The 26611-nt window shown below is 59.1% G+C and overlaps 2 protein-coding genes across 10 annotated transcripts in view; one reads left to right on the forward strand and one right to left on the reverse strand.

The window, feature by feature from the left end:
* Nucleotides 1–23590, forward strand: STKLD1 (serine/threonine kinase like domain containing 1). 9 transcript variants are annotated; one of them, XM_085000686.1, is made up of 19 exons: nt 1–107; nt 1999–2085; nt 5753–5797; nt 7872–7946; nt 8769–8870; nt 11335–11405; nt 12258–12481; nt 13461–13579; nt 14484–14647; nt 15833–15963; nt 17025–17228; nt 18749–18865; nt 19870–20010; nt 20779–20907; nt 21397–21525; nt 21611–21739; nt 22363–22503; nt 22590–22669; nt 23116–23335. In XM_085000686.1, the coding sequence occupies exons 1-19, from the start codon at nt 93–95 to the stop codon at nt 23290–23292; spliced, it is 2280 nt and encodes a 759-aa protein (XP_084856812.1). In that variant the 5' UTR covers nt 1–92; the 3' UTR covers nt 23293–23335. The 9 variants fall into 9 exon arrangements, with proteins under 9 accessions (XP_084856812.1, XP_084856818.1, XP_084856828.1 ...); XM_085000692.1 differs by having other exon boundaries at nt 17025–17189; XM_085000702.1 differs by having other exon boundaries at nt 17025–17108.
* Nucleotides 23060–26611, reverse strand: part of REXO4 (REX4 homolog, 3'-5' exonuclease) — a 10207-nt gene continuing 6655 nt past the window's right edge. The window contains exons 5-8 of the mRNA XM_003353698.5: nt 26161–26249; nt 25307–25381; nt 24504–24578; nt 23060–24058 (exon numbers count right to left, since the gene is read on the reverse strand). Of these exons, the coding sequence (XP_003353746.1) occupies nt 23939–24058; nt 24504–24578; nt 25307–25381; nt 26161–26249 (359 nt within the window). The 3' untranslated portion in view covers nt 23060–23938. The remainder of the gene's footprint in view (nt 24059–24503; nt 24579–25306; nt 25382–26160; nt 26250–26611) is intronic.

The following is a 26611-nucleotide window of genomic DNA, read 5'->3' on the forward strand; positions in this document are numbered from 1 at the left end:
AGTCGAGGGTCCGACTGCGGCGCGGACTGAAGGTGCACGCCAGCGCCCAGCGGAGGGAGAGAGAAGCCAGGAGTCTCCCCCCCCAAGACACCATGGAAAAGTACCAGGTGCCGAGCTGTCCCCTAGCGGGGAAGCAGGGGCAACGAGGGGTCGATGGTCAGGGGCGAGCCCAGGACCTGGATCCCCTGCCACCACTCCCGGTCCCTGGCCGGTTTAACGGTCACAGTCCCTGGGAGGCAGCCAGGGACCAGGTCCGAACCCAGGGAGGCAAGGGACCCTTGTTATGGCCAGTGTCTGCCTCTAGCGCATAGGGGGACCTCGGGTTCCTCCAGAGGTGACCTCGTGTGTGCCCTTTGCCCCTCTGGGCCTGATGGATGAAGTTAAGACCTCTTCAATCTGAATATTTGAGGACGGCAGACATCATCCTTTTCCCCCTTGGGTCCATGTGCTTTGGCCCAGGGACACTGAACTCCCTAGAACGTTCAGAATTCATAACTGGAAGCCCCCAAACTCCTAAAACACGTGGTCAGTAGTCCCTAGTGAGGGGACTTGGGTCTTTCGTGGACCTGTAAAAATGTTTAGGACCTAAAAAAAGTCACAAAACAAAAGGAAAGCTGCAAAATACAAGTGACTGTTTAACTAAAGGCATGACATGTCAACTGTGTTAAATGTTAGATTCAGTCTGTAGAAAAGTTCATTAGGAGTTCCCTTCGCAGCTCAGCAGTTAACGAACCCATCTAGGATCCATGAGGATGCGGGTTCGATTCCTGGCCTCACTCAGTGGGTTAAGGATCCAGCGTGGCTGTGGCTGTGATGTAGGCCAGCAGCTACAGCTCCGATTAGACCCCTAGCCTGGGAACCTCCAAATACCATGGGTGTGGCCTTAAAAAAAAAAAGTTCATTAACTTGATGGAGTTCCCTGGTGGCTCATCAGGTTAAGGACCTGGCATTGTCACTGCTGTGGCTCAGATCACTGCTATGGTGCAGGTTCGGTCCCTGGTCCGGGAACCTCCACGTGTTGCAGGTTTGGCCAAAAAAAAAAAAAAAAAAAAAAAAAAAAATTCATTAATTTGAAAATAATCTGTATGTTAGATATTTCTCACTTTGTGAAGGTTCCTTTTGTTGTAGAGGGAGTCAGCCAGTGGTAAAACAAATGAGTTTCTGATGGCCAGAGATTTTGAAAAGCAAAGTTACTTTTTCAGGGAGAAATAAAGACTTGGTCTAAGCCCTGGGAGCATTTTACTGTTTAATTTGTCCCTAAGAGTGCCCAGGTGTGTGCATTCTGCATAGGACGTTGTCCTGAGCTGGAGTTAGGCCACCACGGGGGCTGGATTACAGAATCCTGCAACTTCCCTGGACTTTGATGCCTTCCTCTGTATCCCGCCCCCTTTCCTCCATCCTCCCATCACCACCCTCACCTATCCCTTGGCCTCCCTGCAAAGAATTCTGGCACAGCAGCTGTCTCTCTGCAGGTGTGGCTCAATGCACGGGCTCTGCAGTCAGACCCCAGAGTTCCGGTCCAATCCAGGCCCTCTCAGTTATTAGCGCTGTAGCCTCAGGCAAGGACCTACCTCCCGGCGCCTCAGTTGCCTCCAGCATAAACAAGGAATTAGCAGTAGCTGTAGAGTGCACTGCTGGGACTAGGACTGCAGCATTTGTGGACCAGTAACTTTCATGGTTGCATGCCCGGTGTGGAGGTGGATGCTGGGAGCTGGGGTCGAGGGGGCTGGAGAAAGTGAAGGAACCCTCTGCCCTGGGGGAGGTGCTGGCTCTTGGACGCCTGCTGGTCCTTACCACAGATGGGAGAAGGGGCCTTGGGGTGGTGAGCAGAGCTTGAGAATCAGCCCCAAAGACATGGGTCCCTCCGCCCCTGGGCCGTTTCCTTCGTTGCCAGCCGCCAGGGGAAATTAGGAGCCTGAGCAAAGACATTTGAGGTGGGCCCAGTTAGGAAAGTGAAAAGGTGGGGACATGTCCTGAAAGCTTCCCTTTCGCTGGTAGATTTTGGACCGGCTGACTCCGGGGGCCTTGGGGACGAACCTGGTGGTGGTGGAGACGCAAACCAAAGAAAAGCATGTGATAAAGCAGGTGAGTGGCCGTGCCCGTGGCAGACACCCCCGGCCCCAAATATGCACTCGTCATCTGTCCCCATGCTGGAGAAAGGCTTCCTGACGTGACAGCCGGATTCCTCTCCACCGGAGGTCACAGAGGCGAATCCAGCCGGGGGCAGATGTGTGTGGGGGGGTGACAGGGGTCGCAACCACCTCTCTCGGCGCGATGGTGAAGAAATGCTCATTTTCACTCCCAACTACCGCCGCAACCATCCCACTGGTTTTTGTTTATTTGTTTTTGCGGGGGTTGCTTTTTTTTAGGACCACACCTGCAGCATATGGGCGTTCCCAGGCTAGGGGTCGAATTGGAGCTGCAGCTGCCAGCCAGCCCTGGATCCCAGACCCACTGAGCAAGGCCAGGGATCAAGCCCGCATCCTCATAGATTCTAGTCGGATTCATCTCCCCTGTGCCACAGCAGGAACTCCATCCGCCCCACTGTTTACTAAGCACATACCCCGTGCCAGGCTTCACCGTCAACCCTTCATCTCCCACAAATCAGCAAGGTGGGACCCGTGACCCCGATTTATAGCCACAGGTAGGGAGCCCGGGGGCGGGGCCAGCCGGAGACTTGCTCCAGTCACACTGGTTTAAGGGCAGGACACAGACCCTGGGCCCTTCTTCCACCTCCTCACCGGGGCTGGCATAGCAGGGTGGGGTGTATCCCTGCAGGAGGACCAGCCAAGATGAACAGACAAGCTAAGGAGGAGCCTTGCTGGTGGCTGCTGCAGGAGCCCTTCTGCTCTGCCAGGCCTTCTGTTTGTGCAGCAGCTCAGCAGCTTCATCCAGGGGACAGCCGGGCCCCGAGTCCTTGCTGGCCTCCTGCTCCATTGCTGGCTGGCTATGGGGTCGTGCTTTAGTCTCTTGGGCCAGTGGGGCGGGACAGCTAATTGCCCTTGCAATCAAGGAAACTTTTATTTATTTTTTAATTTTTGTGTTTTGTTTTGGGCTGTGCTTGCAGCATGTGGAAGTTCCCAGGCCAGGGATTAAACCTGCACCACAGCAGTGACAACTGCCTGATCCTTAACCCACTGAGCCATCAGGGAACTCCATCAAGAAGCTTTTTGTAAAGTCAGCCAATCTTTCTAAACACAATGGGGGTGGGATGCAGGAAGGCGGTTGTGTATCCTTTTCGGGGCTTTTTGGTAAAAGCATTTATAAGTGTTTTTACAAGAATGGTGTTCACGGAGTTCCCGTCGTGGCTCAGTGGTTAACCAATCCAACTAGGAACCCTGAGGTTTCGGGTTCAATCCCTGGCCTTGCTCAGTGGGTTAAGGATCCGGCATTGCTGCGAGCTGTGGTGTAGGCGGGCAGCTACAGCTCCGATTCGACCCCTAGCCTGGGAACCTCCATATGCCGCAGGAGCAGCCCAAGAAATGGCAAAAACAACAACAAAAAAAAAAGAATGGTGTTCAATTTTTTCTTTCTTTCTTTTCAGGGCCACACCTGCAGCATATAGAAGTTCCCGGGCTAGGGGTGGAATTGAAGCTACAGTGGCTGACCTACACCACAGCCACAGCAGTGCCGGATCCGAGCCACATCTGCAGCCTACACCACAGCTCACGGCAATGCCGGATCCGTAATCCGTAATTCAGGCCAGGGCTTGAACCCGGATCCTCATGGATACTGGTCTGGTTCATTACCTCTGAGCCATGACAGGAACTCAGAGAATGTGGCTGAATTTGATAACGTGCTTCTTCCCACTCATTGTACTGCCAATGTCGTTCATGCTGCTGCCGCCCCCTCCTCTCCTGGCTCTGCTGGCACAGCCCCCTCCTCTCCTGGCTCTGCTGGCTGTGTGGACCCCTGCGTGATGTGCTCTGACTGACCCCCCCCCCCCGCCCCCAAGTCAGGGTGACGAGCACTTAGCTTGCTCTCAATTTTTCACTCTGTGTGTGCAACTCTGATAAACCACCTTATAGTTCATTTCTTTGAGGCCCCCTGATGTCCTTGGGATAAATTCCTAGGGGTGGGTTTTCCAACTTAAGAGAGGTGATCATTGTAAGGCTTTTCAGTGTGTTTTGGCCAAAATGACTTACACATGAGCCCCGGCACAGAAGGAAGGGCTGCACTGTTCACAGCGCCTGGGGCCCTTGCATGGATCTGGGGATCGCCCACTAACAGCACTTTCACCTACGATCACTCCCAATTACAAGAGGTCTTCATTTGTAGGAGTTCCCTGGTGGCTCAGCAGGGTAAGGATCCGGGGTTGTCACTGCTGTGGCATGGCTTTGAGCCCTGGCCCAGGAACTTCCACCTGCCATGGTCATTAAAAAAAACCAGAGTTCTCTTGTGGCACAGCCGAAACGAATCCAACTAGTATCCATGAGGATGCGGGTTCGATCCCTGGCCTCACTGTGGCTGTGGTATAGGCCGGTGGCTACAGCTCTGATTGGACCCCTAGCCTAGGAACCTCCATATGCCACCGACATGGCCCTAAAAGACAAAAGGACAACAAAAAAAAAGATGCCAGAAGTAATTTAAAAGAGAGAGAGAGAGAGGGAGTTCCCTTTGTGACTCAGTGGTTAATGAACCCCACTAGGATCCACAAGGATGCGGGTTCGATCCCCGGCCTCACTCAGTGGGTTGGGGATCGGGTGTTGCCTTGAGCTACGGTGTAGGTTGCAGACATGGCCTGGATCCCTCGTTGCTGTGGCTGTGCTATAGGCTGGCGTCTACAGCTCTGATTTGACCCCTAGCCTGGGAAATTCCATAAGCCTCAGCAGCAGCCCCAAGAAGCAAAAAAAAAAAAGAGAGAGAGAGAGAGAGAGTTCTTTATTTATAAATAAGTCTTGTGAGCAAGAGCCCTGGGTAAGGATTTGGTAAGATGCAGTGATACCAGGTATGTGCCCAGTCTTTGCCACCTGGTATGCTGCAAACTCAAAGCTTGGTGCAGCCCTGGAGCTCCCACTGTGGCTCCGCAGAAACGAACTCAACTAATACCCACAAGGACATGCGTTCCATCCCTGGCCTCGCTCAGTGGGTTCAGGATCCGGTGTTGCCATGAGCTGTAGTGTCGGTCGAAGACTCAGCTCGGATCTGGCGTCTCTGCAGCTGTGGTGTAGGCCGGCGGCTGCAACGTCGACTCGACCCCTAGCCTGGGAACCTCCATGTGCCCATGGATGCGACCCTAAAAAGACAAACCAAACCAAACCAAACCAAACAAAAAGCTGGGAGCTGCCCTGGCCACCACCCTCTCTCTGTCCCTCTGCACTGGTTCCCCGCCGCCCACATGCGGCGTCGGGCACGCTCCTCCCCGGTGGGATAAGGGGTATGGTGCTGATGCTCTGCCAGCCGGAGCAGAGCTGTTTGGCTCTGGAGGGGGGGGGGGCATGTTACTCTCTTCCCCACTCTCAAGATGGTCTGAAAACGGATCCTCTCAAGAGTCCTCGGAGTTGATGCTGGACTATCCTAAACTTACCCTTGCAGCAGGAGCAAAGACATTCTCACTGCTCAAAGTATTTTGGGATCCCTCCCTAAGGAGCCCCTCCAGGCCCATCTGGTGCCATGCGATGGGGCACAAATGACAGGAGTCCGGCACCGCTGCTGGATATGATGGTGGGGGGGGGGCGGGGGGTGGTGGTGCTGATGCTGGCGGGGCAGTTTCCTGCGCGGTGACTGAGCTCGTGCTCCTGGGCCCCTGCAGGTGGAGTGCATCGATGAGCATCAGGCCACCAAAGCCCTGGAGGAGGTAACGTTCTGGGCGGTTCCCTCTCTAGAGGGCGTGCTGCAGGACCCACCGACTGTTCTGCCCCCTCCTGTGGAGTGATGGGGGGAAGGGAGCCTGGCAGAGGCGGGGAGCTCAGAACCAGCTCTTTCCCGGTCCCGTGCAGCCAGAAGCCCCCCGGTCATGAGGGGAGTCTGTGCCCCAAACACGCACTTCTAAATCCAGGTACTGACCCCTTAGAAGACGTGTTCTCAGAGGAGATAAGCTTGAAATGACGGCCAGGTTCCTGGGCTCATCTACCATAACCACCTTTAGAGCTGCACCCGAGGCACACGGACATTCCCGGGCTAGGGGTCGAATCAGAGCTACGGCTGCCGGCCTACACCACAGCCACAGCAACGCAGAATCCGAGCCACATCTGTGACCTACGCCACAGCTCATGGCAACGCTGGATCCCCGACCCACTAAGCAAGACCAAGGACTGAACTCACATCTTCCCAGCTTCTAGTCAGATTCATTTTTGCTGCACCACAACAAGAACTCCTACCATAACCTTCTTCTAAAAGATCTTTTTCTTGGAGTTCCCGTCGTGGCACAGTGGTTAACGAACCCGACTAGGAACCATGAGGTGGCGGGTTCAGTCCCTGCCCTTGCTCAGTGGGTTAAGGATCCGGTGTTGCCGTGAGCTGTGGTGTAGGTTGCAGATGCGGCTTGGATCCCGAGTTGCTGTGGCTCTGGCGTAGTCTTGGCGGCTACAGCTCCGATTGGACCCCTAGCCTGGGAACCTCCATATGCCGCAGGAGCGGCCCAAGAAATAGCAAAAAGACAAAAAAAAAAAAGATCTTTTTCTTCAATTATAAAAGTACCAGTTACAATCGAAAAATTGGGAAGTAGTGAATTATTTAACAAAGAAAATGTAAACTCTTTCACATTCCTTAAATCTGCCAGTCGGGACTGACAGTAACAACCTGGTTTATAGTAACAACAAGAACAGCTGGGAGCTCCCATCGTGGCTCTCTAGTTAATGAACCCGATTAGGATCCATGAGGATGTGGGTTCGATCCCTGGCCTCGCTCAGTGGGTTAAGGATTCAGCGTTGCTGTGAGCTGTGGTGTAGGTTGCAGACGCAGCTCGGATCTGGCGTGGCTGTGGCTGTGGCGTAGGCTGGCAGCTACAGCTCTGATTCGACCCCTGGCCTGGGAACCTCCATGTGCCACGGGTGTGGCCCTAAAAGACAAAAGACCAAAAAAAAAAAAAAAAAAAGAAAGAAAAAGAACAACTGCATGCACTTCAATTTGCTGGGCAAAGGCTCTGGGTCATTTTTCTCGGTGTTTCTTGACTATCAGGAGGTTAAATGTCTATCTAACAGTCCCTCCATTTGCTTTCTGGAATCACCAGCTTTTGAGCTTTGCCAGCGAAGGGCTATTTGGTCCACACTATGTCTGATGTGCAGCCGTGGCTCCAGGCCACACTCATGCAAGAAAGAACGTGGGAGGCCATCCTGCGGCCCCCACACTGTCACAGCCCCGCTCCCCTCCAGCCCCGCTGGCGACCCTCTTTCACACCCCACCTGCCATCGTGAGCAGTTGTCCGCCTGCTCTTAGTCACTGAGGGAGCCACTCCTGCCGCCTAATTGTATTGGTTCTCCTTCTCTTGCGGGGGGGCAGGCACTGGAGGGAGGGTGGCTGGGTTCGGCAGTGGCCCTGCACCCCTTGGCCACAGCACCTTCTCCAGCCAACCCCCACTGTGCTTGGTTCCACTGGGCCAGGCAGTCTGCCTGCATTGGCTCCCCTAGTCCTCACGACACCCCCCTGTGAGGCAGAGGCCACTGCTACGGCCGTTTCCGGGTGAGGCTCGGAGGCTCAGAGAGGTTGAGGAGCCTCTCCTCCGTCACACAGCACAGCCAGCACCTGCCAGAGACAGGACCAGCCTGGGCCATCTGGCTCCTAACCTCCAGGATAGCTGCCCTCCCTGGGCCAGCACCCCTGCCCTGCTGGGAGCTGGCGGCTGGCGTTTGTGCTGGGCTGTGGGACAGAGGAGCACTAGCTGCGAAGTGGCGGGTCCCTCATGCCGCCATGTCCCCTGCTCTGTCTGGCAGCTGATGCCGCTGTTGAAGCTCCAGCACGTCCACATCTCCGTCTACCGGGAGCTGTTCATCCTGTGGAACAGTGAGGTGGGTCCAAGCAGCACCTGCGGGCTCAGCGGGCACTGGGGGGCTACGCCCCCCCCAACCCCTCGCGTGTCAATGCCTGTCCCCCTAAGCGTGGCCACCCTGACTCAGCACTCACGGGGCCACGCGGGGGCTCCCTGGGCATCATCTCCCACGGCCTCTGCGTGGAAGGGTTCCTTTCCCGCTTTACAGAGAAGGCAGAGAGGCCGTGCCAACCAGCTGGTGACAGCGGAGTGGGGCTCAGGTCTCGGTCTGGCAGCCCCCGAGCCCTGTGCTTCACCCGGTCGGCCCCGTGACTCTTCATGTTTACAGAGCTTTGGGGGGATGGGGGGTGAGGTCATGCAAGGGGGGTGGGGGGCGGCGGCTGAAAGGTGAGGCCACAGTCAGGCCCCACGTAGGTGTCCCCCTCCCCCTCTGCCCACCAGCCGGGCCCTGAGGAGGGCCTTGGGAAGGGACCCTTGCCTCAGGGTCCCCAGGTGTTTTCTGGGCACCCCGTCATACTCTCAGAGAAGCCAAGAGGACTTGCTTCTGCAGGAGGGAAGGCAGGAGTCGCTGGGGCCGGGGGTGGGGGCGGGGGGGGGCAGGTCCCAGGCACGGCGGTCTGTGTGTGCAGCGGCCCAGAGACCCAAGCACCTTTGGAGAAGTTCAGGGGGCTTGGTGTAGAGGGGGGCGCCGGGGAGCTGCTGGGGGGCGGGGAGCAGCACTTCCATAGCCACTGTGGGAGGTGGCCCAGCGCAGGAGAGTCCGGGGCAATTGATGGCACAGAAGCGCAGGCCTGGGGCGGGGGCCAGACCTCGGCACCCAACTAAGGGCCGCGTCCCGCAGGTCTCCTCTCTCTTCCTGTGCCTGGTGATGGAGCACAGCAAGGACACCCTCCAGAACGTCATTGAGAAGAAGAGGGCGGCCAGGGCAGCCCTGGAATCCCAGGTGAGACGGGCCTTAACCCACTGAGCAAAGCCAGGGATCCAGCCCAAGTCCTCATGGATGCTAGTTGGCTTTGTTATCACGTGAGCCACAGTGGGAACTCCCTAAAATGTAATTTCTAGTTAACGTTAAAAAGACTGGGAATTCCCGTTGTGGCTCACTATAACAAACCCGACTGGTAACCATGAGGACACAAGTTTGATCCCTGGCCCCTCCCAGTGGGTCAAGGATCTGGCGTTGCCACGAGCTGTGGTGTAGATCACAGATGTGGCTCAGATCCCGAGTTGCTGTGTGGCTGTTGATGTAGGCTAGCAGCTACAGCTCTGATTCAACACCTAGCCTGGGAACTTCCATATGCCATGGGTGTGGCCCTAAAGAGACCTATATATATATATATATATATATATATATATATATATATTGTTTTTATTTAAAAGAAAAAGAAATTACATTTTAGGAGTTATGGCTTAGTAGGTTAAGAATCCGATGTTATCTCTGTGGCAGCACAGATTCGATCCCTGGCCTAGGAAATTCCATGTGCCATGGGTGTGGCCAAAAAAAAAAAAGAAGGAAATTCTATTTTAGTTTTGGTAATTTTGAGTAGTTATAGTGAGCACTTTGGGGCTGTTTGGATTAGCCTCTTTCGTGTGTGTTCAGGTCCCTGGCCCATGTAAGCAAAGGGGTTGTCTATCTCTTCCTATTGATTCATGGGAGCTCTTTATATATTGTGGGCCTGGGGTGCACACGTCTTCCCCTGGCCTGTCACTTGCAGGTCACTTTCTTGACTGTGATAGAGTCGGTCCCTCAGTGTTTCCTCTGTGCTTGGTACCCTCCGAGCCGTTAGAGAAGCCTGTCCTGCCCCAAGGTCATGACCGTATTTTTCCTCTTGCCATTTCGCTTTCTCATTCAGGTCTCCCGCCCACACCCAATGACTTTTGCCTGCTTTTGCCATGAATAACGCCTCTGTGCACTGTCCTCCCACTGGTGATGGGGTTGGGGGTGGGAACGCATCTCCCTGCCCAACATGGGCCCCTGAGACAGGATCTGAGTGGGTTTCAGACTTTCTGTTTGTAGTTGAATCCTTGTATTCATTTAATTTTAAAATTTTTATTTATTTATGTTTTTTGCTTTTCAGGTCCGCATCCGCAGCACGTGGAGGTTCCCAGACTAGGGGTCGAATCAGAGCTACAGCTGCCAGCCACAGCCACAGCAACACGAGATCCGAGCTGTGTCTGCGACCTACACCACAGCTCACAGCAACGCCAGATCCTTAACCCACTGAGCGAGGCCAGGGATCGAACCCTCATGGATCCTAGTCAGGTTCATTAACCACTGAGCCAGGAAGGGACCTCCCTGTAGTTGAATCCTTTCAAGCCCAACATATTGTCAGAAACCCGGTAAGGAAAGAAGATCTGATCTGGGATCAGGGAGTGTGTAGACGGTGGAGGAAGCCCAGGGTCCTGCCTTCCAGCCCCTCTCTGACACCCCGGGGGAATGCAGGGCTCCTAGGAACATGGTTTGAAAATCCCTGCCCTGGAAACAAGATGGATCTTGTTTCTGGTACAAAATGCTTCCAGGGTTCCCCCTGTGGCTCTGCGGTAATGGACCTGACTGGCATCCATGAGGACACAGGTTTGATCCCTGGCCTTGCTCAGTGGGTTAAGGAGCCAGCGTTGCCATGAGCTGGGGTGTAGGTCACAGACATGGCTCGGATTTGGCGTTGCTGTGGCTGTGGCGTAGGTCGGCAGCTGTAGCTCTAAGATGACCCCTAGCCTGGGAACCTCCATATGCTGTAGATGAGGCGCTAAAAAAATAAAAGCAAAAAACGTTTCCAGAATGCTCTCTGTCTGGACTCTTTTCGTTCTAGTGACATCGAGAGGCAAGCCCCAAGGAGACTTCCAGCATCTTTGATACCCAGGAGGGGTAGGGTCTGGGCGGGGCTGGGGCCCCAGGGCAGGAAAGCTGGGTCTGGAAACCTGGGCGTTGCTGGATGACGGGGTGTTTCTGTCTGGAGGATCTCCGGAAGAAGCCTGCAGCGGAAGCCCCGGCCCTGGCTCTGAGCTGTTGGGCGAGAACAGATTGTGGCTCGGTGGCTGCTCTGTTTTTTGTTTGTTTGTTTGTTTTTAAATTTAGGGCCTTGCCTGCAACCTACGGCGGTTCCCAGGCGAGGGGTCGAATCAGAGCTACCGCTGCCTGTCTACACTACAGCCACAGCCACAGGGATCCGAGCTGCATCTGTGGCCTACACCACAGCTCACAGTAACTCTGGATCCTTAACTTCCTGAGTGGGGCCAGGGATGGAAGCCGCAACCTGACGGATACTAGTCAGGCTCATTACCGCTGAGCCACAACGGGAACTCCCCACTGGCTGCTGAGTGGCCACCAACCTGCCTAAGAGCAGCAGGAGGGAGCCCCAGCCGGGAGCCTTTGGAGCCCTAAATCCTGGCGTCTCTTGCTTTTTCCCCAGTGGGTGCAGAACATTCTGGGCCAGGTGCTGGACGCGCTGGAATACCTACACCAGCAGGACATCATCCACAGGTGAAAACTGAGGTGTGGGGCAGGCTGCTCCAGTGTCCCCTCCAGTGGCAGCACGGGGTGGGGGGGCCACAGGCCCAAGGGAGAGACGGGGTGGGCTCAGCCCAGCTGCGAGAAGGGCAGGCCCCTTTCCAGAGCACCTCCCAGGCTTAAGGAAGAGTGTCACCTCCTCCGAGACCCTCCCCAAGCACAGCCGGGCAGGGCGGTTCTAAAGTGCAGAGTGAGACCCAGATAAGGCCCAGGAAGAGATTAGGCTGCCCGCCACCGACCTCGGGGCGCTCCCAGGCTGAGCGCCTGCCAGCAGGACAGAACCACGACCTGAAGTATCAGTGCCCTGTTTCAAGGAAGAGAGAAAGCCGTGGGAACCCAACGTGGGAGGAAATGCGCGAGGATCCGTGTGGATGTCCTCGGCCCTTAGGAAAGGGTGCTGAGCCAGCCCCCGAGCAAACTCGGCTGAGGGCTGGACGGACGTCGGCGCAGGGGCTGTGGACGGACGGGGTGTCTCTCTCCTTGTGGGTGGCGGGTTTTTCCCATTGGCAATAACTGAGTGTGTTTATATTTATAGGAGACGATCTTTAAAATGCGGGCTCGGGAGTTCTTTTGCGGAGCAGTGGGTTAAGGATCTGACATTGTCACTGCTCTGGCCTGGGTTTGATCCCTGGCCCTGGAACTTCCACGTGCCACAGGCGCGTCCAGAGGACAAAAAATAAATAAATAAAAGCTCAGGCATCAACTCAGGAGAGAGGAGGGGTGTGGGCTGCTGCTGCTGCAGCCGTACCGGGTGTGGCGGGACTGGAGGGTTCACAGACGTGGCCCCCGCCGGCCACGGGCGGAAAGGTTGCCTCTTGGTTTCAGGAACCTCAAGCCCTCCAACATCTCCCTGGTCAGCCACGACCACTGCAAACTGCAGGACCTGAGCTCCGACGCGCTAATGACCGACAAGGCCAAGTGGAACATCCGTGCGGAGGAAGGTGGCCGGTGTCCTCCCGGCCAGGGGACGGCTGTGGCTGCAACAGTGGGGGAGGGGCCATTCAGTCGAGGGGGTCACGCCTGGAGTCCAAGGGCAGTGGCCGCTCTAGGTGCTGGAACACGGCAACATCAAACCTCACCTCCCCATCAAACCTAACCCCCCCACCCCACGGTTTATGTGGACTCCAAAGAGACCCCCTTGCCTGGGTTGTAACTGAGCAGGGGTACCACCTTCGGGGGCATGCAGGGTCCAAAGGACCCTCAGAAAATAGTGACCGTCACGGAAGGGGGAGAAAGGCTTCAGAAGGAAGGAAGGGCTGTTGCACAGACGGAGGGCTGCTGGGCCCACTGGCGAGGGCTGGATCCTCTACTGAGTCTCGAAATGACCCAGAGATGGTGGAGCGGTGAGGAGTCAGGGGAGAGAGGTTCTCCTTCCTTTGCAGAGACAGCATGGCAGGAGTTCCCATCATGGCTCAGTGGAAACGAATCTGACTACTCTCCATCAGGATGCGGGTTTGATCCCTGGCCTCGCTCAGTGGGTCGGGGACGCTGCATTGCCGTGAGCTGTGGTGTAGGTCGCAGATGTGGCTTGGACCCAGTGTTGCTGTGGTGTAGGCTGGTGGCCACAGCTCTGATTCGCCCCCTATCCTGGGAACCTCCCTAAAAGAAGAAGAAAGACAAGACAACAGGGCAAAGGGAGCCGGGCTTCAAGCCTGTAGCCGCCATCGGGGATGGAGAGAGCATCTCTCCCCAGGAGAACATGAGCCCTGGGCTGGCCAGTGCTGGCGGTGTGCTGTCCTTGGTAGATGGGTGGGTGGGTGGGTGGGTGGACGGACGGATGGACGGGTGGGTGGATGGCCAGGCAGATAGATGGGTGGGTGGACAGTGGGAAGGTAGGTGAGTGGATGGGTGGATCTGCCGGCTGGAGAGCAAGTCCAGGGTCTTACTGACCAGGGCCTTCCTCCTCCACTCCCCCCTCAGCGTGCCACCTCCCCCCCAAGAAGGGGTGATGAAGGGTTCATTTTTCAAGCTGCCTGCTTCCCCAGGGAGCACCGGACTCATGCACCCCCGCTTTGCTCCTGTCAACAGACCCCCTTCAGAAGTCCTGGATGGCCCCCGAGACCCTCAACTTCTCCTTCAGCCAGAAGTCGGACGTCTGGTCCCTGGGCTGCATCATTGTCGACATGGCCAGCTGCTCCTTCATGGACGTGAGCAGCCTCCCATCCGCCTCTCCCTGCCACAGCCCAGCCCTTCCCCACAGCCCCGGGGAGCCTGCCCTGGTGCATGCCCAGCTGCAGGAGGAGCCCCTCTGTCCCCCCATCCTGCCCCCACCCTCCGCACTCAGCCCTTGCTCCGTGGTGAGAATGACAATTACATTCAGACGCGCCCCCACACAGGGTGATGTCATGGCCCCTGGGGTGAGAACAGGTGGGATTCCAGCCATGCATTTAGCCGATGCATTTAGCTGCAAGCAATGGGACCCGGAACCCACGTGGGCCTTGATGCCTCTGTTCCTGCACTCCCCAGTGTGGGGCGCTGCTGAAGGCCCCCGCACCGTGGCCACCACCTGTGGGCAGAAGGAGGAGGGACGAGTGGGGAGCCTCTTGGGAGTCCTGGTCCCCTGGCAGCAGGGAGGCCAGACTTGGGGGCAGGGAGGCTGCAGACCCTCTTGATACAGAAGAGAGAGCAGAGGAGACGGCCAGGGCTCAGCGCCTGCCTGCCGTTCCCAAGAGCAATTTCCCCTGCCTCCGGGGGCCCTGCGCAAGCCCTGGGGCGCCAGAAAGTGCAGCCCTCGGTGGGCCCCACGACTCCCCTCTTCCCCCAGGCCTCCAGACTCGGGGTGCCCATCAGAGACAGCTGAGGGCCAGGAGCTTCTGTCTGCAGAGGGAGGGTTGATCTCCCCCACCCCCGCCAGCGCAGAGACAGCCGTTTGCTTCTCTCTCTGCTTCCACTTCTTTGTAGAGGAAGCCTGGGCGCAGGTGGCCTCTGGGTGTTCCTGATGGTGACAGCCACGTCGTCTGCCCTCTGGCCCCCGTGCCGCCGCTGCCCGAGGTCAGGCCGTCTTGGTTTAGCTGAGGAAAGGCACAAGCGGGACTCCCCGTCTCCTCCTAGACGAGGGAAGCCATGCGTCTGCGAAAGTCCATCCGGAGTTTCCCCGACGGCCTGAGGGGTGTCCTGAAGACCATAGGGGAGAGGAAGATCCCTGATGCAAAAATCTTCAGTTCCCTTTTGCCTCTGATGCTCCAGACAGACCCCTCGGAGCGAATAACCGTCAGGTGAGCTCAGGTTCTGGGGTCGCATCTCACTCTGTCAGTCTTTCAGTATCTTTCCATTTCAATCTCTCCATGGCCGCTGGGGGTTTTAATGCCCCAGTCGCTCCCCCACCTGCACCCTGTCCCTCCCAGTCAGTGGCTCCTCCAAGTTGGGCCGTTCCAAACTGTGGCCACGTCTCTCAGTCCTGGCCTAACAGGGCTGGTTCCCCATCAGGTGAAAGAGGCACAGGCCTGGGGACCAGGAAAAAAATTGAGGGGGGGGGTGTCCGCCACCCACAGCATGTAGAAGTTCCCCGGGCCAGGGATTGAACCTGAGACACAGCAGTGACAATGCCAGGTCCTTAACCCACTGAGCCACCAGGGAACTCTGAAAGGTTTTACTTCCAATGTATTTTTTTCAGTATTTTAAAAAAATTACTCAGTGAATTATATTACAATTATAATTAATACACTGGATTAATTCCAATGTATTTTATTTGGTTTCTGTTTGTTGTTTTTGGCTGTGCCCATGGCATGCGGAAGTTCCTGGGCCAGGGATCAAACCCATGCCACAGAAGTGATGATGCTGGATCCTTAATCCGCTGAGCCATGGAGAACTACAATTCTAATATAAAGTCAGAAGAACAAAATGAACCCATCCTGGGTTATGTTCACCTTTATAGCAACACAGCCATAGATTCAGATTTTGTGGTCTATGGGGAGTTCCCGTCATGGCTCAGTGGTTAATGAATTTGACTAGGAATGACGAGGTTGCGGGTTCGATCCTTGGCCTCGCTCCGTGGGTTAAGGATCCAGTGTTGCCGTGAGCTGTGGTTTAGGTCACAGACGTGGCTTGGATCCCGCATTGCTACAGCCACAGCTCTGCTTGAACCCCTAGCCTAGGAACCTCCACATGCCGCACGTGTGGCCCTAGAAAAGATAGAAAGACAAAAAACAAAAACAAAAACCCAAACCAAAACAACAACAGATTTTTCCATCTATGTTATAGAGGAAGGGCCCAGGCAGGTGCAAATGCCAGGCTCAGCACCACCCTGCCCCCGCCCCTCCTACGGGGGACTTGCTGGGGCGCCCGCTGGACACACTGACGCTATGGGAGGTGCTCCAAGTGGGTTCCCAGAGAAGTGGCGGCCCAGCGGCTGCGGGCCGAGGAGGGCCCAGCGCCGGGTGCAGCTCTCTGCTTCTCCCCAGGGACGTGATTCACATCACCTTCGTCAGCAACAACTTCAGGTCCTCCAGCGTGGCCATGACGCTGTACCAGCAGGCAGTACCCACCTCCATCATCGACATGCTGCTCGAAAGCAGTGTCGCCAGCATCCTGGGTGACGACGGGGACCCGGAGTGGGCAGGCGCCAGAGGCTGCTGTGGCCCTGGCACCCTGTTGTCCTTAGCTCAGCGGCCAGTGACCCTTTACCATCCCACAGTAGCCAGTGGGTAGACCGGAGGGCTCGCCCCTCACCCATCCCCAGCACCCCCAGCTTGCCCAGGGGACGGCCCCACTCGGGTACCGGTGAGAGTTCATCTCCTTGGCTGAGCCCCACCTGTCTCTGTTCCTACTACGCAGACCCCTGTAGAGCTGAACCCCCCCACGCCGCACCCCCACCAACTCCCCTCTTTGGGCTTGTTGGCCCTGGCACACGGTGGCGCAGGGCCTGGAGTGTCGTTCCCACTCAGCGGCACTTCCTGGGTGGTTGCTGTGTGCCCAGGGAAGTGCTGCTGAATGGAGCGGGCCCAGCAGTGACCTCATTCTGCAGGCTTGTCCCTGCAGGAAGGGGATGTGGCCCCGGATGCCGTGTGCAACCCAACGCGCAGTGCCAAGCTACCCCCAGGGTCTTGGGTCAACAGCGGAGCTGGAGGGCAAATTCAAGTTCAGGGCTGTCTCCACCCTCCCAGACCTCTGTGTCCCTGGTATGGGTGGGCAGCTCACTCCTCTCCCAACCCCAGTGGCTCTCTGTGACCAGGGGCTCCGTCCCACCACCCCCATCTGCCACCTCTGCCCCCTTTCAGGGTAAGGGGCAGCTGTGGGGCCCTAGCTGCTCAGTGTCCCCGTCCCATGGTCATGGGGCAGACACTGGGCCCAGCTGAAGTCCATCACCTGCTGGCTGAGTGGCCTGGAGGGAGCACCCTGAGTCACCCGCATGAGGCAGGAGGGGCGGTACACCCCCTGGGCGGGCTCGGAGGCAGACTCGGTTGACTTTGGACAGGCGGCTCAGCCGGAGGTGGAGAGGACTTATCGCCCGGTCAAGCGGATCAGCATCAGAGTCACAGTGCCCGGGGGCAGCCAGGCCCATGGGGTGCCCACAGATGGGCCCCAGGTGCCCCTGCTCTCCGAAGGGTCCCTGGGCCAGCCATGGCACGTCCTCACAGCCCCCCTCTCCCGCAGAGGTCATGCAGAACTTCTCCAGCCGACCCGAAGTGCAGCACAGGGCCATGAAGAGGCTGCTGAGGTTGCCGGAAGACCAGCTAGGTAGAGACGCCCGGCCCCAGCTCTGGCCTCCAGGGCACACCCTCCACCAGGAGAGCCCTGGCCCTCACTGCTGCGCTCCTGGTTGGTGCTTTCTTACTCCTGAGGCCCGTGCCTCTTCCTGTAAGGCTCCCCGGCGCTCCCACCCACTCAGAGTCCTTCCTGTGCCGCCAGTTTTCCGGGGCAGAGAAGTGGGCGAGAGGGTGGCCTCCTTCACGTGACCGTCAAAGATGCGACTGAGACCCACCCCCTTCCGCCTTCCCTCTCGATGGGTATTGGAGCTGTTGCTGGCTTCCTGGTATCATAAACAATATCACACCGCCCCCCACCCCTGGAGCACGTGCGCATGCGCCCGGGAGTGCGTGTCTCTGTAGGTCAGGCGCCTGGATGTGTGGGGTGTGCTTCCCGCTTTGATGCACACTGCAGACTGTCCTCCACAGACGCGCCAACCACCAGGGCACTTCTTCCCGCAACATTCTCCATCAAGGAGTGTCAATAATGGTTTGGTCTTTTGGCAGTGCCCTTGGCATGCGCAAGTTCCTTGGTCAGGGATCGAACCTGCGCCACAGAAGTGACCTGGACTGCTGCAGTGACAGTGCCTGATCCTTAACCCATGGAGCCACAGAACAACTCCAATAATGCTTTTAATTTTGCCAAAACATTGCTTCCTAAAACTGTGCACTCAGCCCATCTCGCCAGCCTGAATATTACACCCATCCACCCGCCCACCCATCCATCCATCCACCCACCCACCCATCCACCCATCCATCCATCCACCTATCCATCCATCCACCTATCCATTCATCCATCTACCCATCCACCCACCCATCCATCCATCATCTGTCCATTTGTCTACCACCCATCCTTCCCCAAAGGTGGTCCCAGCGGCGGGGCAGCAGGGACTGCTGAGGCCCGGGGCCGGCTGTCTTAACGGGGCACCGGAGACCTCAGGCTGGCCACTTGCCTTTGTCCTCCCCTCCTTCTTCCCAGTGGCCCCTTCTGGAGCGAGGCTGTGGCTGGGATAGAGTCCGTGGAAAGAGAGGTTCTGCCTCCCAGGAGGAAGGGAGGGGCTGCTGGGCCCCTTTATGGGTGGCCTTGACTGCCATCCCAGAGCCGCACCTGCCTCAGCCAGCCTCGTTTGGAGCTGGGCTAGCTGTGGCTTGGCTCCTCTGTGCCAGCACTTTTGTCCTTGTCATGCTCACAAGGAGACAGAGAGAGGTGAGGCAGCAGCGGGGAAGGGGCTTGGCTGGCCTGGACCCTCGGCGGCCCGCCACTGCCCCCACCCTCCCAGTGTGCAGCGCAGGCCCTGGCCCCGGGGGAGAGTTGACGGGGCCCACAGATGTCCCCTGCAGGACAGGAACAGCCCAGGGCTCTGGAGTCGGACAGGCCGGGTTCAAAGCAAGTGACTTCATCTCGCTGACCCTCAGTTTCCTCATCTGTGAAACGAGGGTGGCAACAGGCGTCGACCTCGTAGAGCTGTTGGAGTAAGACAATCCCTGCGGCCCTCGGATGCTGACAGACCCTCTGGTCACCTGTCTGCTTGTCCGTCCGGAGCCAAGCAGACTCCCGGCAGGGTCCGGTCCATACACCCCTCCCGCTACCTGCTCCTGTGCCCCGTGTCACCCTGTCACTTGCCCTGCCAGGTCTGCCGTGGCCAGCGGAGCTGGTAGAGGTGCTGGTTGCCATCATGAAGCGACACGAGAGCGTCCTGGAAATCCAGCTGCACGCCTGCTCCCTGCTGCTGCGCACCCTGGGCCAAGGTGGGCTCGCCGGCCAGGGAGACACGCCTCCCCCCATCTCACACCCACTGTGGCCTCAGGGTCTCACTCTCTGGAGGCGGTGCCCTGTCCCGCCCAGCCCACCCCTTCCCGGGATGACAGGCTGGGCACCGCCCAAGGCCGGCCTTTGACCTGCTTTGTGGCTCTGGATAAGCCCTCCCCCATCCGCTGGTTTGCCAGCATGACACGAGGAGCTGGATATGCGGGGTCCCATGACCCGCCAGCAGGCTGGGTGGCGTCCCAGGGGTGAGTTTACAGGCGGGCAGCTGAGGAGGCCATCTAGGCAGCGCTGAGCTTGTAGCTACAGAGGGAGGGCCTGGAGCTGAGAGCCCAGGCCCAGGCTTCTCCCAGTCTTTGGGTCATTAACAAAAGTTTAACTATTTCTGATTTTTAAACTGGACGTATTTCACTACCTTCCTAACTTTATTTTTGCTTTTTTCTTGGGGGAGGAGGCTGCAGGTGCGCCTTATGGAGATTCCCAGGCTAGGGGTTGAACAGGAGCTGCAGCTTCCAGTCTACGCCACAGCCACAGCCACGCAGGATCTGAGCCATGTCTGTGACCTACACCACAGCTCACGATAACCCCAGATCCTTAACCCACTGGGAGACGCCAAGGATCGAACCCACATCCTCACGGATGCTAGTCATGTTTGTTACTGCTGAGGCGCAATGGGAACTCCGCTACCGTCCTGCCTTTACTATTTCGGCTGAATTTCCACACTTTGCTCTGCACGTGATAAATGTCTGCTCTGGAACAAGGTCGCCGGCCAGGCAGAGTCTTGGAAACTGGGCCCTGGCCACCACGCGCTCCTGGCCTGGCAGGCTCCCTGGTCCTGGTCCTTCACTGGGTCACACGATGAGCACTTAGGGGGACCTGCGGTGTGCCCTGACCTCGGCCTCCACGCCAAGTCCAACCAGGGAGGGAGCATACCCGCCAGTGGCCCCTGCTCTGAGTTGACCTGGGCCTCTCCTGTTGGCCCGTGCAGCACTGGCACAGGACCCGGCGGCCACAGTGCCCAGCGACAGCGCCGTCACCCCCGTGCTGCTGGGCGTCCTGCGCAGCCACCCCGAGGAGCAGCAGCTCCTGGTCATGGTGTACAGTCTGCTCTGCATTGTCGCCAGCCAGGGTGGGTGCTGGACCCCCTTGGGCGTGGAGGCAGGGGTGGGTGGGCCCCAGCTTCCCCCCTCACAGCCCGCTGTCCCTCCGCAAACGAGCGCAGGCTTCCCGCCCACGTGATCCAGGTTCCAACCCTTGTTGCCCACCTCCTGCCCCGCTCGGCTCCGCTTCACAGGGCACCCTGCTCCCGAGGCCACCAGCAGGCGGCCAGACGAGGGGCGCTGTGGAGGAGGGCCACCCGGAGGGCTCTGCTCACACTGTTCCAGCCACCAACTGGGTGGGCGTTGTTCTCCCCAAAGGGAAGCTGGGGCCCAAGGGAGCCCAGGACCCCCGCCCAGAGCCCCGCGGCCCAGGCTCGCCCGCCCGGACCGGACACAGTTCACCACACTTGGTCGACCCCACACTGGGGCGTGAGAAGGGCCACCGTGCAGAGCCGTGCTGGGAGCACGGGTGTCAGTCAGGGTCACCTTGCAAACTGGATGTCAGGTCCTCACACCCAGAGAGCCCAGGGTGGGCCCATCCGGGAAGGCTCAGGCCTGCCGTGTGGCCACAGCCTGGGACGGAGATGCCGGAGGGGCGGCCAAGGAGGTGGACTATGGGAGATGCTGGAGTGGCGGCCCGGGGGGGTGGGCCACACCCTTCGGTTGCCAGCTCCCACGCTGGGGTGAGACTGCCCCAGAGCAGGCACTCAGGGCTGTGGGATGCACGGGACTGCAGTGGCCCCCAGGAGGGCTTCCTGGAGGGGGTCTCTGGGTCCTAATTCCGGGGCCCTCCACAGACCTGGCCACAGACGAGCTGCACAAGGCCGGGCTGTTGGAGCAGATCCTGGAGCACCTGGACACCTTCCCCAGGAACAGGGACCTTTGCATCAACGGCCTGATCCTGCTCTGGGCCCTGCTGGTGGACGGTGAGGGGCCGGGGGCTGGTGTCCCTCTCTCCACGCCCCCCCCCCACCACCCCAGAGCCTCCACATCCTGGCCCTCGGACACTTCAGGCCACACCTTGACCTGGGAAGGGCACTTCTGAGCTGGGAAGCAGAGGGAGTGGGGAGCTGACAGGGGAGCTGGACCTACAGAGGCAGGACGTGCTGTCCTGGGTGTAGGGCGGGGCTCGTGTTCTGGCCCCTGGTGCCCAGCCTAGGGGACCCTCCAGCTCCCACACGCAGCCCCTGGTTTCAGAAGTTGGCCTCGGCAGCGGGCAAACCAGCCTGCTGCTCCCTCCAGGTCCCACTTGCCTTCTGGCGTCCTGGCAGCCACTCCCAACCATTGAGAGCCCTGCCCACACCAGGCCTCCGGGAACAGAGGGTCCCATCCCCCACCCCAGAGACTGGTGGCCAGTGGGGGTCGTGCCACACACCAAGGGGCAGGTGACCTGCTACCACCCTGTCCTGTGCCAGCTGTTGCCGTGGACAAGGGCCCCTTGGAGAAGGCCCCGGCTCTCATCGCTGAGGTGCTGGCCATACACCCCACGGACGCAGAGATGGCTGAGGCTGGCTGTGCGGCCCTGTGGTTGCTGTCCCTGCTGGGTGAGTCGCCTGGGGCTCTCAGGCTGGAGGGGGGACCTGGACCCTGGAGACGAAGCCTGAGCCACAACCCCCCCCGCCCCCACAGGCTGCGTAAAGGAGCAGCAGCTGGAGAAGGTGGTGGTGCTGTTCCTGCAGAGCATCCGGCTGTGCCAGGACCGAGTGCTGCTGGTGACCAGTGCCTACAGGGGGCTGGCCAGCCTCGCAAAGGCGTCCGGTGAGCCTGGGGGGCGGGGGGTGGGCGCCAGGAAGCGGGGGCAAACCACCAGTCATGTTTGCCAGCTGCCCACAAACCAAACAAAAGTCAAAACAGGGAAAAGCACCTGTTGTCCCATCATCCAGATGTTGCCATGGAGACTATTCAGGCTGTATCTGTATCACTGTCTCCTGTCTTCCTCGCCATCAACACACCTTGTCTGTGCAGGTTCTCGGGGGTGGGGTGGGGGGGTGGGCGGGGGGGTTCTGAAGCCCCGAGGGCAAAAGGGACCCAGTGCGCAGGACCCCAGAGACAGTCTGGGCAAGAACCTTGGTTTTGCCACCTGCTGGTTCTGCTGGGTGACTCCCTGGAGTCGGCTTCCCCTAGACCCCAGGAGGATAAACCATGTGGCTGCTGGGTCGCTGGTCACACAGGTCCCCAGTGCCCCCACCAGCCGACGGGGTGGAGGAAGTGGGTCTGCAATCTCGCTGGACGACCCACGCGGATGCAACAGCAAAACCCCGACCTCGGTGGGCCCCAGGGCATCTCCCAAGGCATTTGCCGCCAGAGCATTCTGGGCTCTCAACAAGCCCGGGACCCAGTCCCTGGATGACCCTGAGCGAAGCCCACCCCCACGCCCCCAGAGCTGGCGGCGCTGCAGGTGGTGACACCCGAGGAGAGCAGCAACGGCCTCGCCCTCATCCAGGAGACCTACCAGCTCCACAGGGACGACCCGGAGGTGGTGGAGAGCCTGTGCATGCTGCTGGCCCAGCTGGCCTCCCACAGTGAGGACCCCTCCCGGAGGCGCCCGCCTGGCCTGCTGCCCTCCTGGGAAGTGCCCTGGCCTCAGGTCCCTCTGCTCTGCCCACAGAGGAGGTCCTGTCGGAGCTGGCGGCCAGCGGCGTCCAGCCCCTGGTGGAGGAGATCCACGGGCGCTTCACCTCCAGCCTGGTGAGCATCGGGCTGCCTGGTCTCAAGTGGCTTTTCCCGCGGGTCACCCCACCTCCCGCCTGGACCCAAGGGAACCTGAGGGGCAGGGGCAGGAAGACGTAGAACAAGATTAAAGGACAGATGAGGAGTTCCCGTCGTGGCGCAGTGGCTAACGAATCCGACTAGGAACCATGAGGTTGCGGGTTCGATCCCTGCCCTTGCTCAATGGGTTAAGGATCCGGTGTTGCCGTGAGCTGTGGTGTAGGTCGCAGATGCGGCTCGGATCCTGCGTTACTGTGGCTCTGGCATACACCAGGGGCTGCAGCTCCGATTCGCCCCCTAGCCTGGGAACCTCCACATGCCCCGGGAACGGCCCAAAGCAATAGCAAAAAGACAAAAAGACAGACGAGATGACTGTGGCGCCCGAGAAGGCCTGTGAAAAAGCCGGCCCACTCTTGTCCTTCCAGGAGCTGGTTTCTTATGCAGAGAGTGTGCTCCAGAGGCTGGCGGCGGCCCCACAGCCCTGCCCCGAGGGAGACCCGCAGGCTTTGTCCCGGCCCAGGCCTCCCTCTCCTTCCTCCCGCAGCCTGGCCGGGCTGGGACACGTGGCAGCAGTGGGACACGGGGGTCCTCTCAGCCACTGAGCCTCCACGCGCTCCAGCTCAAGTAAAGCCTGTGTTCATGTCACGGAACGTCCTCCGGGGGTGCAGACTGTTGTCCCGCTCTCAGGTGGCCCAGGACAGCCCAGGGCGTCACGCGCTCCACCTGGTGCCACTGGCTGCTCCTGTTCTCGGACCCTCAGCCGTGGGCCAGGCAGGAAAAGCTACAGGCCGCCCACGGTCTGCGTGTCCTCCGGGGATAACTGCTGTCACCGTGCTGGGCCAGCCGTGTGCTCTGACCCGGGGTCTGAACTCGGCAGGGGTGTGTGGGGGTGGGGGGTGAGGTTTTTGCCCTCAGAAACCAAGTCCATGGGCTGCCCCAGGCCGGAGAGTTCTTCCCATCGCCCACGGCAACAAGGGACAGGGGCCTCAGCAGGAAGGCGCCCAAAGCCCCGATGAGAACTGGGTGCTTCCGGCTCGGGGACCAGGCAACCCCTGGGAACAGGCTCCCCCTCCGCCGGCGGGGGGAAGGTCTCAGGTCACAAAACCAGAGGGCAGATGTCCGCTCAGCAGCACGCGTGTCTCAGCCACCATGATTCCGAGATTTCTGACAGCGTCCCTGTCCTGGGGCGACTCGATCTGTCCCGTCACAGCTGCCGGGGGTGTAGGGCGGCCCAGGGCAGGGCTCCTGCTAGGTGCGGTGGCTGCGGGCATCCAGGGCGGGGGCCGAGGGGTGCCTGTCCCGGGCAAGGCTCTCCCACTCCCGCTTCACCGAGATGTAGAGTCGCATGGCCGCCTGCGCATCCTGAACCTAGAGAACACGGAGGTCGCTGTGACGGCCCCACTGGCGACAAACACGGCCAGGTGCCCGTCAAAATCCCAGCTACTGCGTCCTGGCACCGGACATGGGGCGAATGGAGCGGAGAACCCACGAGGGCAGCGGTCCAGTGAGGCGGCCCTCGCCCTAGGCGGAGGGACGGGGTGGGGGGGGGGGCTCGGAGCTTGAGGCTGGAGCCCACGCCTTCGATCCAGAGCAGGGGCCCTGGCTCCAAGTCGAATGTGCCAGCAGGTCTCGTCTGCTCCGTGTTAGTTAAAGGCGGCCGTTTAGCATCTAGGGCTGTGCAGGCCCGCTGAGCCGTGTCATTTTGCAGGGACCCGCGCAGCAGCTTCTCCCACAGCAGAAGTCGCCCCAGGCCCAGTGTTCGCCATCAGGTGACACCGCGCCCACCCGAGGACTGTCACCAGGACACACTTACAGAACAGTGCTCCGCCTGCTGCACCGGGAGCCCCAGGATCTTCTCGGCGAGCAGCTTCAGAGACGGCCGTCCACTCTGCAGGGGGCGAGAGAGCAGACACAGCCCCGCTGTGGTGTGGCCTCTGCAGCTGGAGCTCGGGGCAGGGGGGCACCCGCAGAGCCCCAACCCCAGGGACCTTCAGTGCGCCTTCCATGGATAAGTGCCCACAGCCCTGAAGGCAGCGGTTACCCGGTCAGCCCGCAGAGGAGCAGGGACGGACACCGCCCCTCTGCTGTCCAGCCTCGGGCTCCGGTGCTCATTCCAAAGGGGGACTCTGCCTCTGGAACAGAGACGACAGCGGCTTCTTACCCGCCGCCGGGGGCCCAATCAGCTATCAGAGAGCGGAACTCACCTGCCCTCGGAGACGCTAACCTGAAAGACGGCGTTTAGCCGGATGCTGTCTGTCTTTCTATCTGTCTGTCCTTTTTTAGGGCCGCACCCATGGCATATGGAGGTTCTCAGACTAGGGATTGCATTGGAGCCGCACCTGACGGCCTACCCCACAGCCACAGCAATGCCAGATCCTTAACCCACTGAGCGAGGCCAGGGATCGAACCCACGTCCTCATGGACACTAGTTGGGTTCATTATCACTGAGCCACAACGGGAACTCTAGCCAAACTCTCTCTTTTAAGGTTTCTTTCAGTTTTAAAGGTTAAAAGGAAAGACCAAGCCAAAACACCTGTAGCCGCCGAGCTGGCCTCCAGGACCAGACCGGCAGGTCAGGCCTGCGGCCACTCCTGGCAGAGCGGCTGATTCCAGTACCTTCACTTGGCTCCTGAAGGGCCTGTACTTCTGCGTGTCCCGGACCTTCTTCTTCGGGTGACCCAGAAACAGCACCTGGAGGCCGAAAACGTGACGGGCGTTTCACCGTTTGTCTACAGTGATCCCCCCCAACTCCAACACACACACACCCACCCAAACCCACACACACACACACCTAAAACCAAGTGCTGATTCCGGCCTGAGCTTCTGAGGGAAAATCCCTGGGAAGAACCAAGGGGATACAACCACAGCCTTGACACGGGGGAAGCCGGTGACTAAGCCGCCAAGGAGCCAGCAGCCAACTGGTTCCGCGTGGTTGGAGTTGTTGCACGTTCAGGAAGTCAGACATGAAAGGTCACCTGGTGACCTCAGGACAGGCCCCAGGAGAGGCTATTTATACAGGACGTGCTGGAGTCACCAGGGGCGGAGGGGGCGCGAGGAGGGAGCCTGAGCCACGGGGGCCTCCGAGGTGAGGCTGTCCTTGATGAATCGCATCTCAGCGGGCAGAGGACCGGCTAGGTTTTATCAGTTCGAAGTTTACTTTTAAAAGGCACTAAGACCAGTTTGCTGAGTCCCTGAAACATCGGTTTCCACAGACCACTGAGAAACCCTGGGCCCAGGGAGGCGTCTCCACTGCCCACAGCCGGGACCCTACAGAGCAAAGGCTGAGGCCACATTGTCTGGGGCACAGGAGGGGGACCCTCCCAGCTGGCCCATGGGCAGCAGATGCAGTGCCTGGCTGCCCTCATGGGTGGGCAGGGACTCAGATCCCAGCTCTGCCAGGCTGACACAGCAGGCAGGGCCACCCCGGTCACTGAGTTACGAGAAAGGCCGGCAGCGCCAAGAGCCTGTACCTTGAGGTCATTGTGCAGCGCGTGTCCCACCAGGATGCGGCCCTTCAGCAAGGCTGCCACCTCCTTCTGCACGATTTCAAATTCCTCTCCTGAAAAACAGACAAGTCGACCACTTCTGAGAGGGCGGCCCCTGCCCCTGGTTGGACCCAAGAGGCCAGCAGGGGGGTGATGCCAAGGCCGGGGGGCTGTCCCAGCCCCCCAAAGGTGGGGAGAAGTGGAGGGAGCATGCTCACTGCCCCCAGACAGACCAATGCTGAATCTACAATAATAAACCAGGGCTCAGAGTTCCCCTTGGGGCTCAGTGACTAATGAACCTGACCAGTATCCATGAGGATGGGGGCTCGATCCCTGGCCCCACTCAGTGGGTTAAGGATCTGGCGTTGCTATGTGCTGTGGTGTAGGTCGCAGGCACAGCTCAGATCTGGAGCGGCTGTGGTGGGGGCCGGCGGCT

This window comes from Sus scrofa, chromosome 1 (assembly GCF_054392235.1).
Source record: "Sus scrofa isolate SSC_HxYL_T2T_F1_AM1 chromosome 1, Sscrofa_HxYL_maternal_Yorkshire_Landrace_v2.0, whole genome shotgun sequence".
NCBI classification, from domain to species: domain Eukaryota; kingdom Metazoa; phylum Chordata; class Mammalia; order Artiodactyla; family Suidae; genus Sus; species Sus scrofa.

Excerpts from the sequence above, each read along its gene's own strand:
- STKLD1 (XM_085000686.1), top strand. Across the intron at positions 13,580-14,483 it reads CCAGCTGCTCCTTCATGGAC|ACGAGGGAAGCCATGCGTCT; the intron begins GTGAGCAGCCTC and ends GTCTCCTCCTAG. Across the intron at positions 18,866-19,869 it reads GCTGCGCACCCTGGGCCAAG|CACTGGCACAGGACCCGGCG; the intron begins GTGGGCTCGCCG and ends TGGCCCGTGCAG.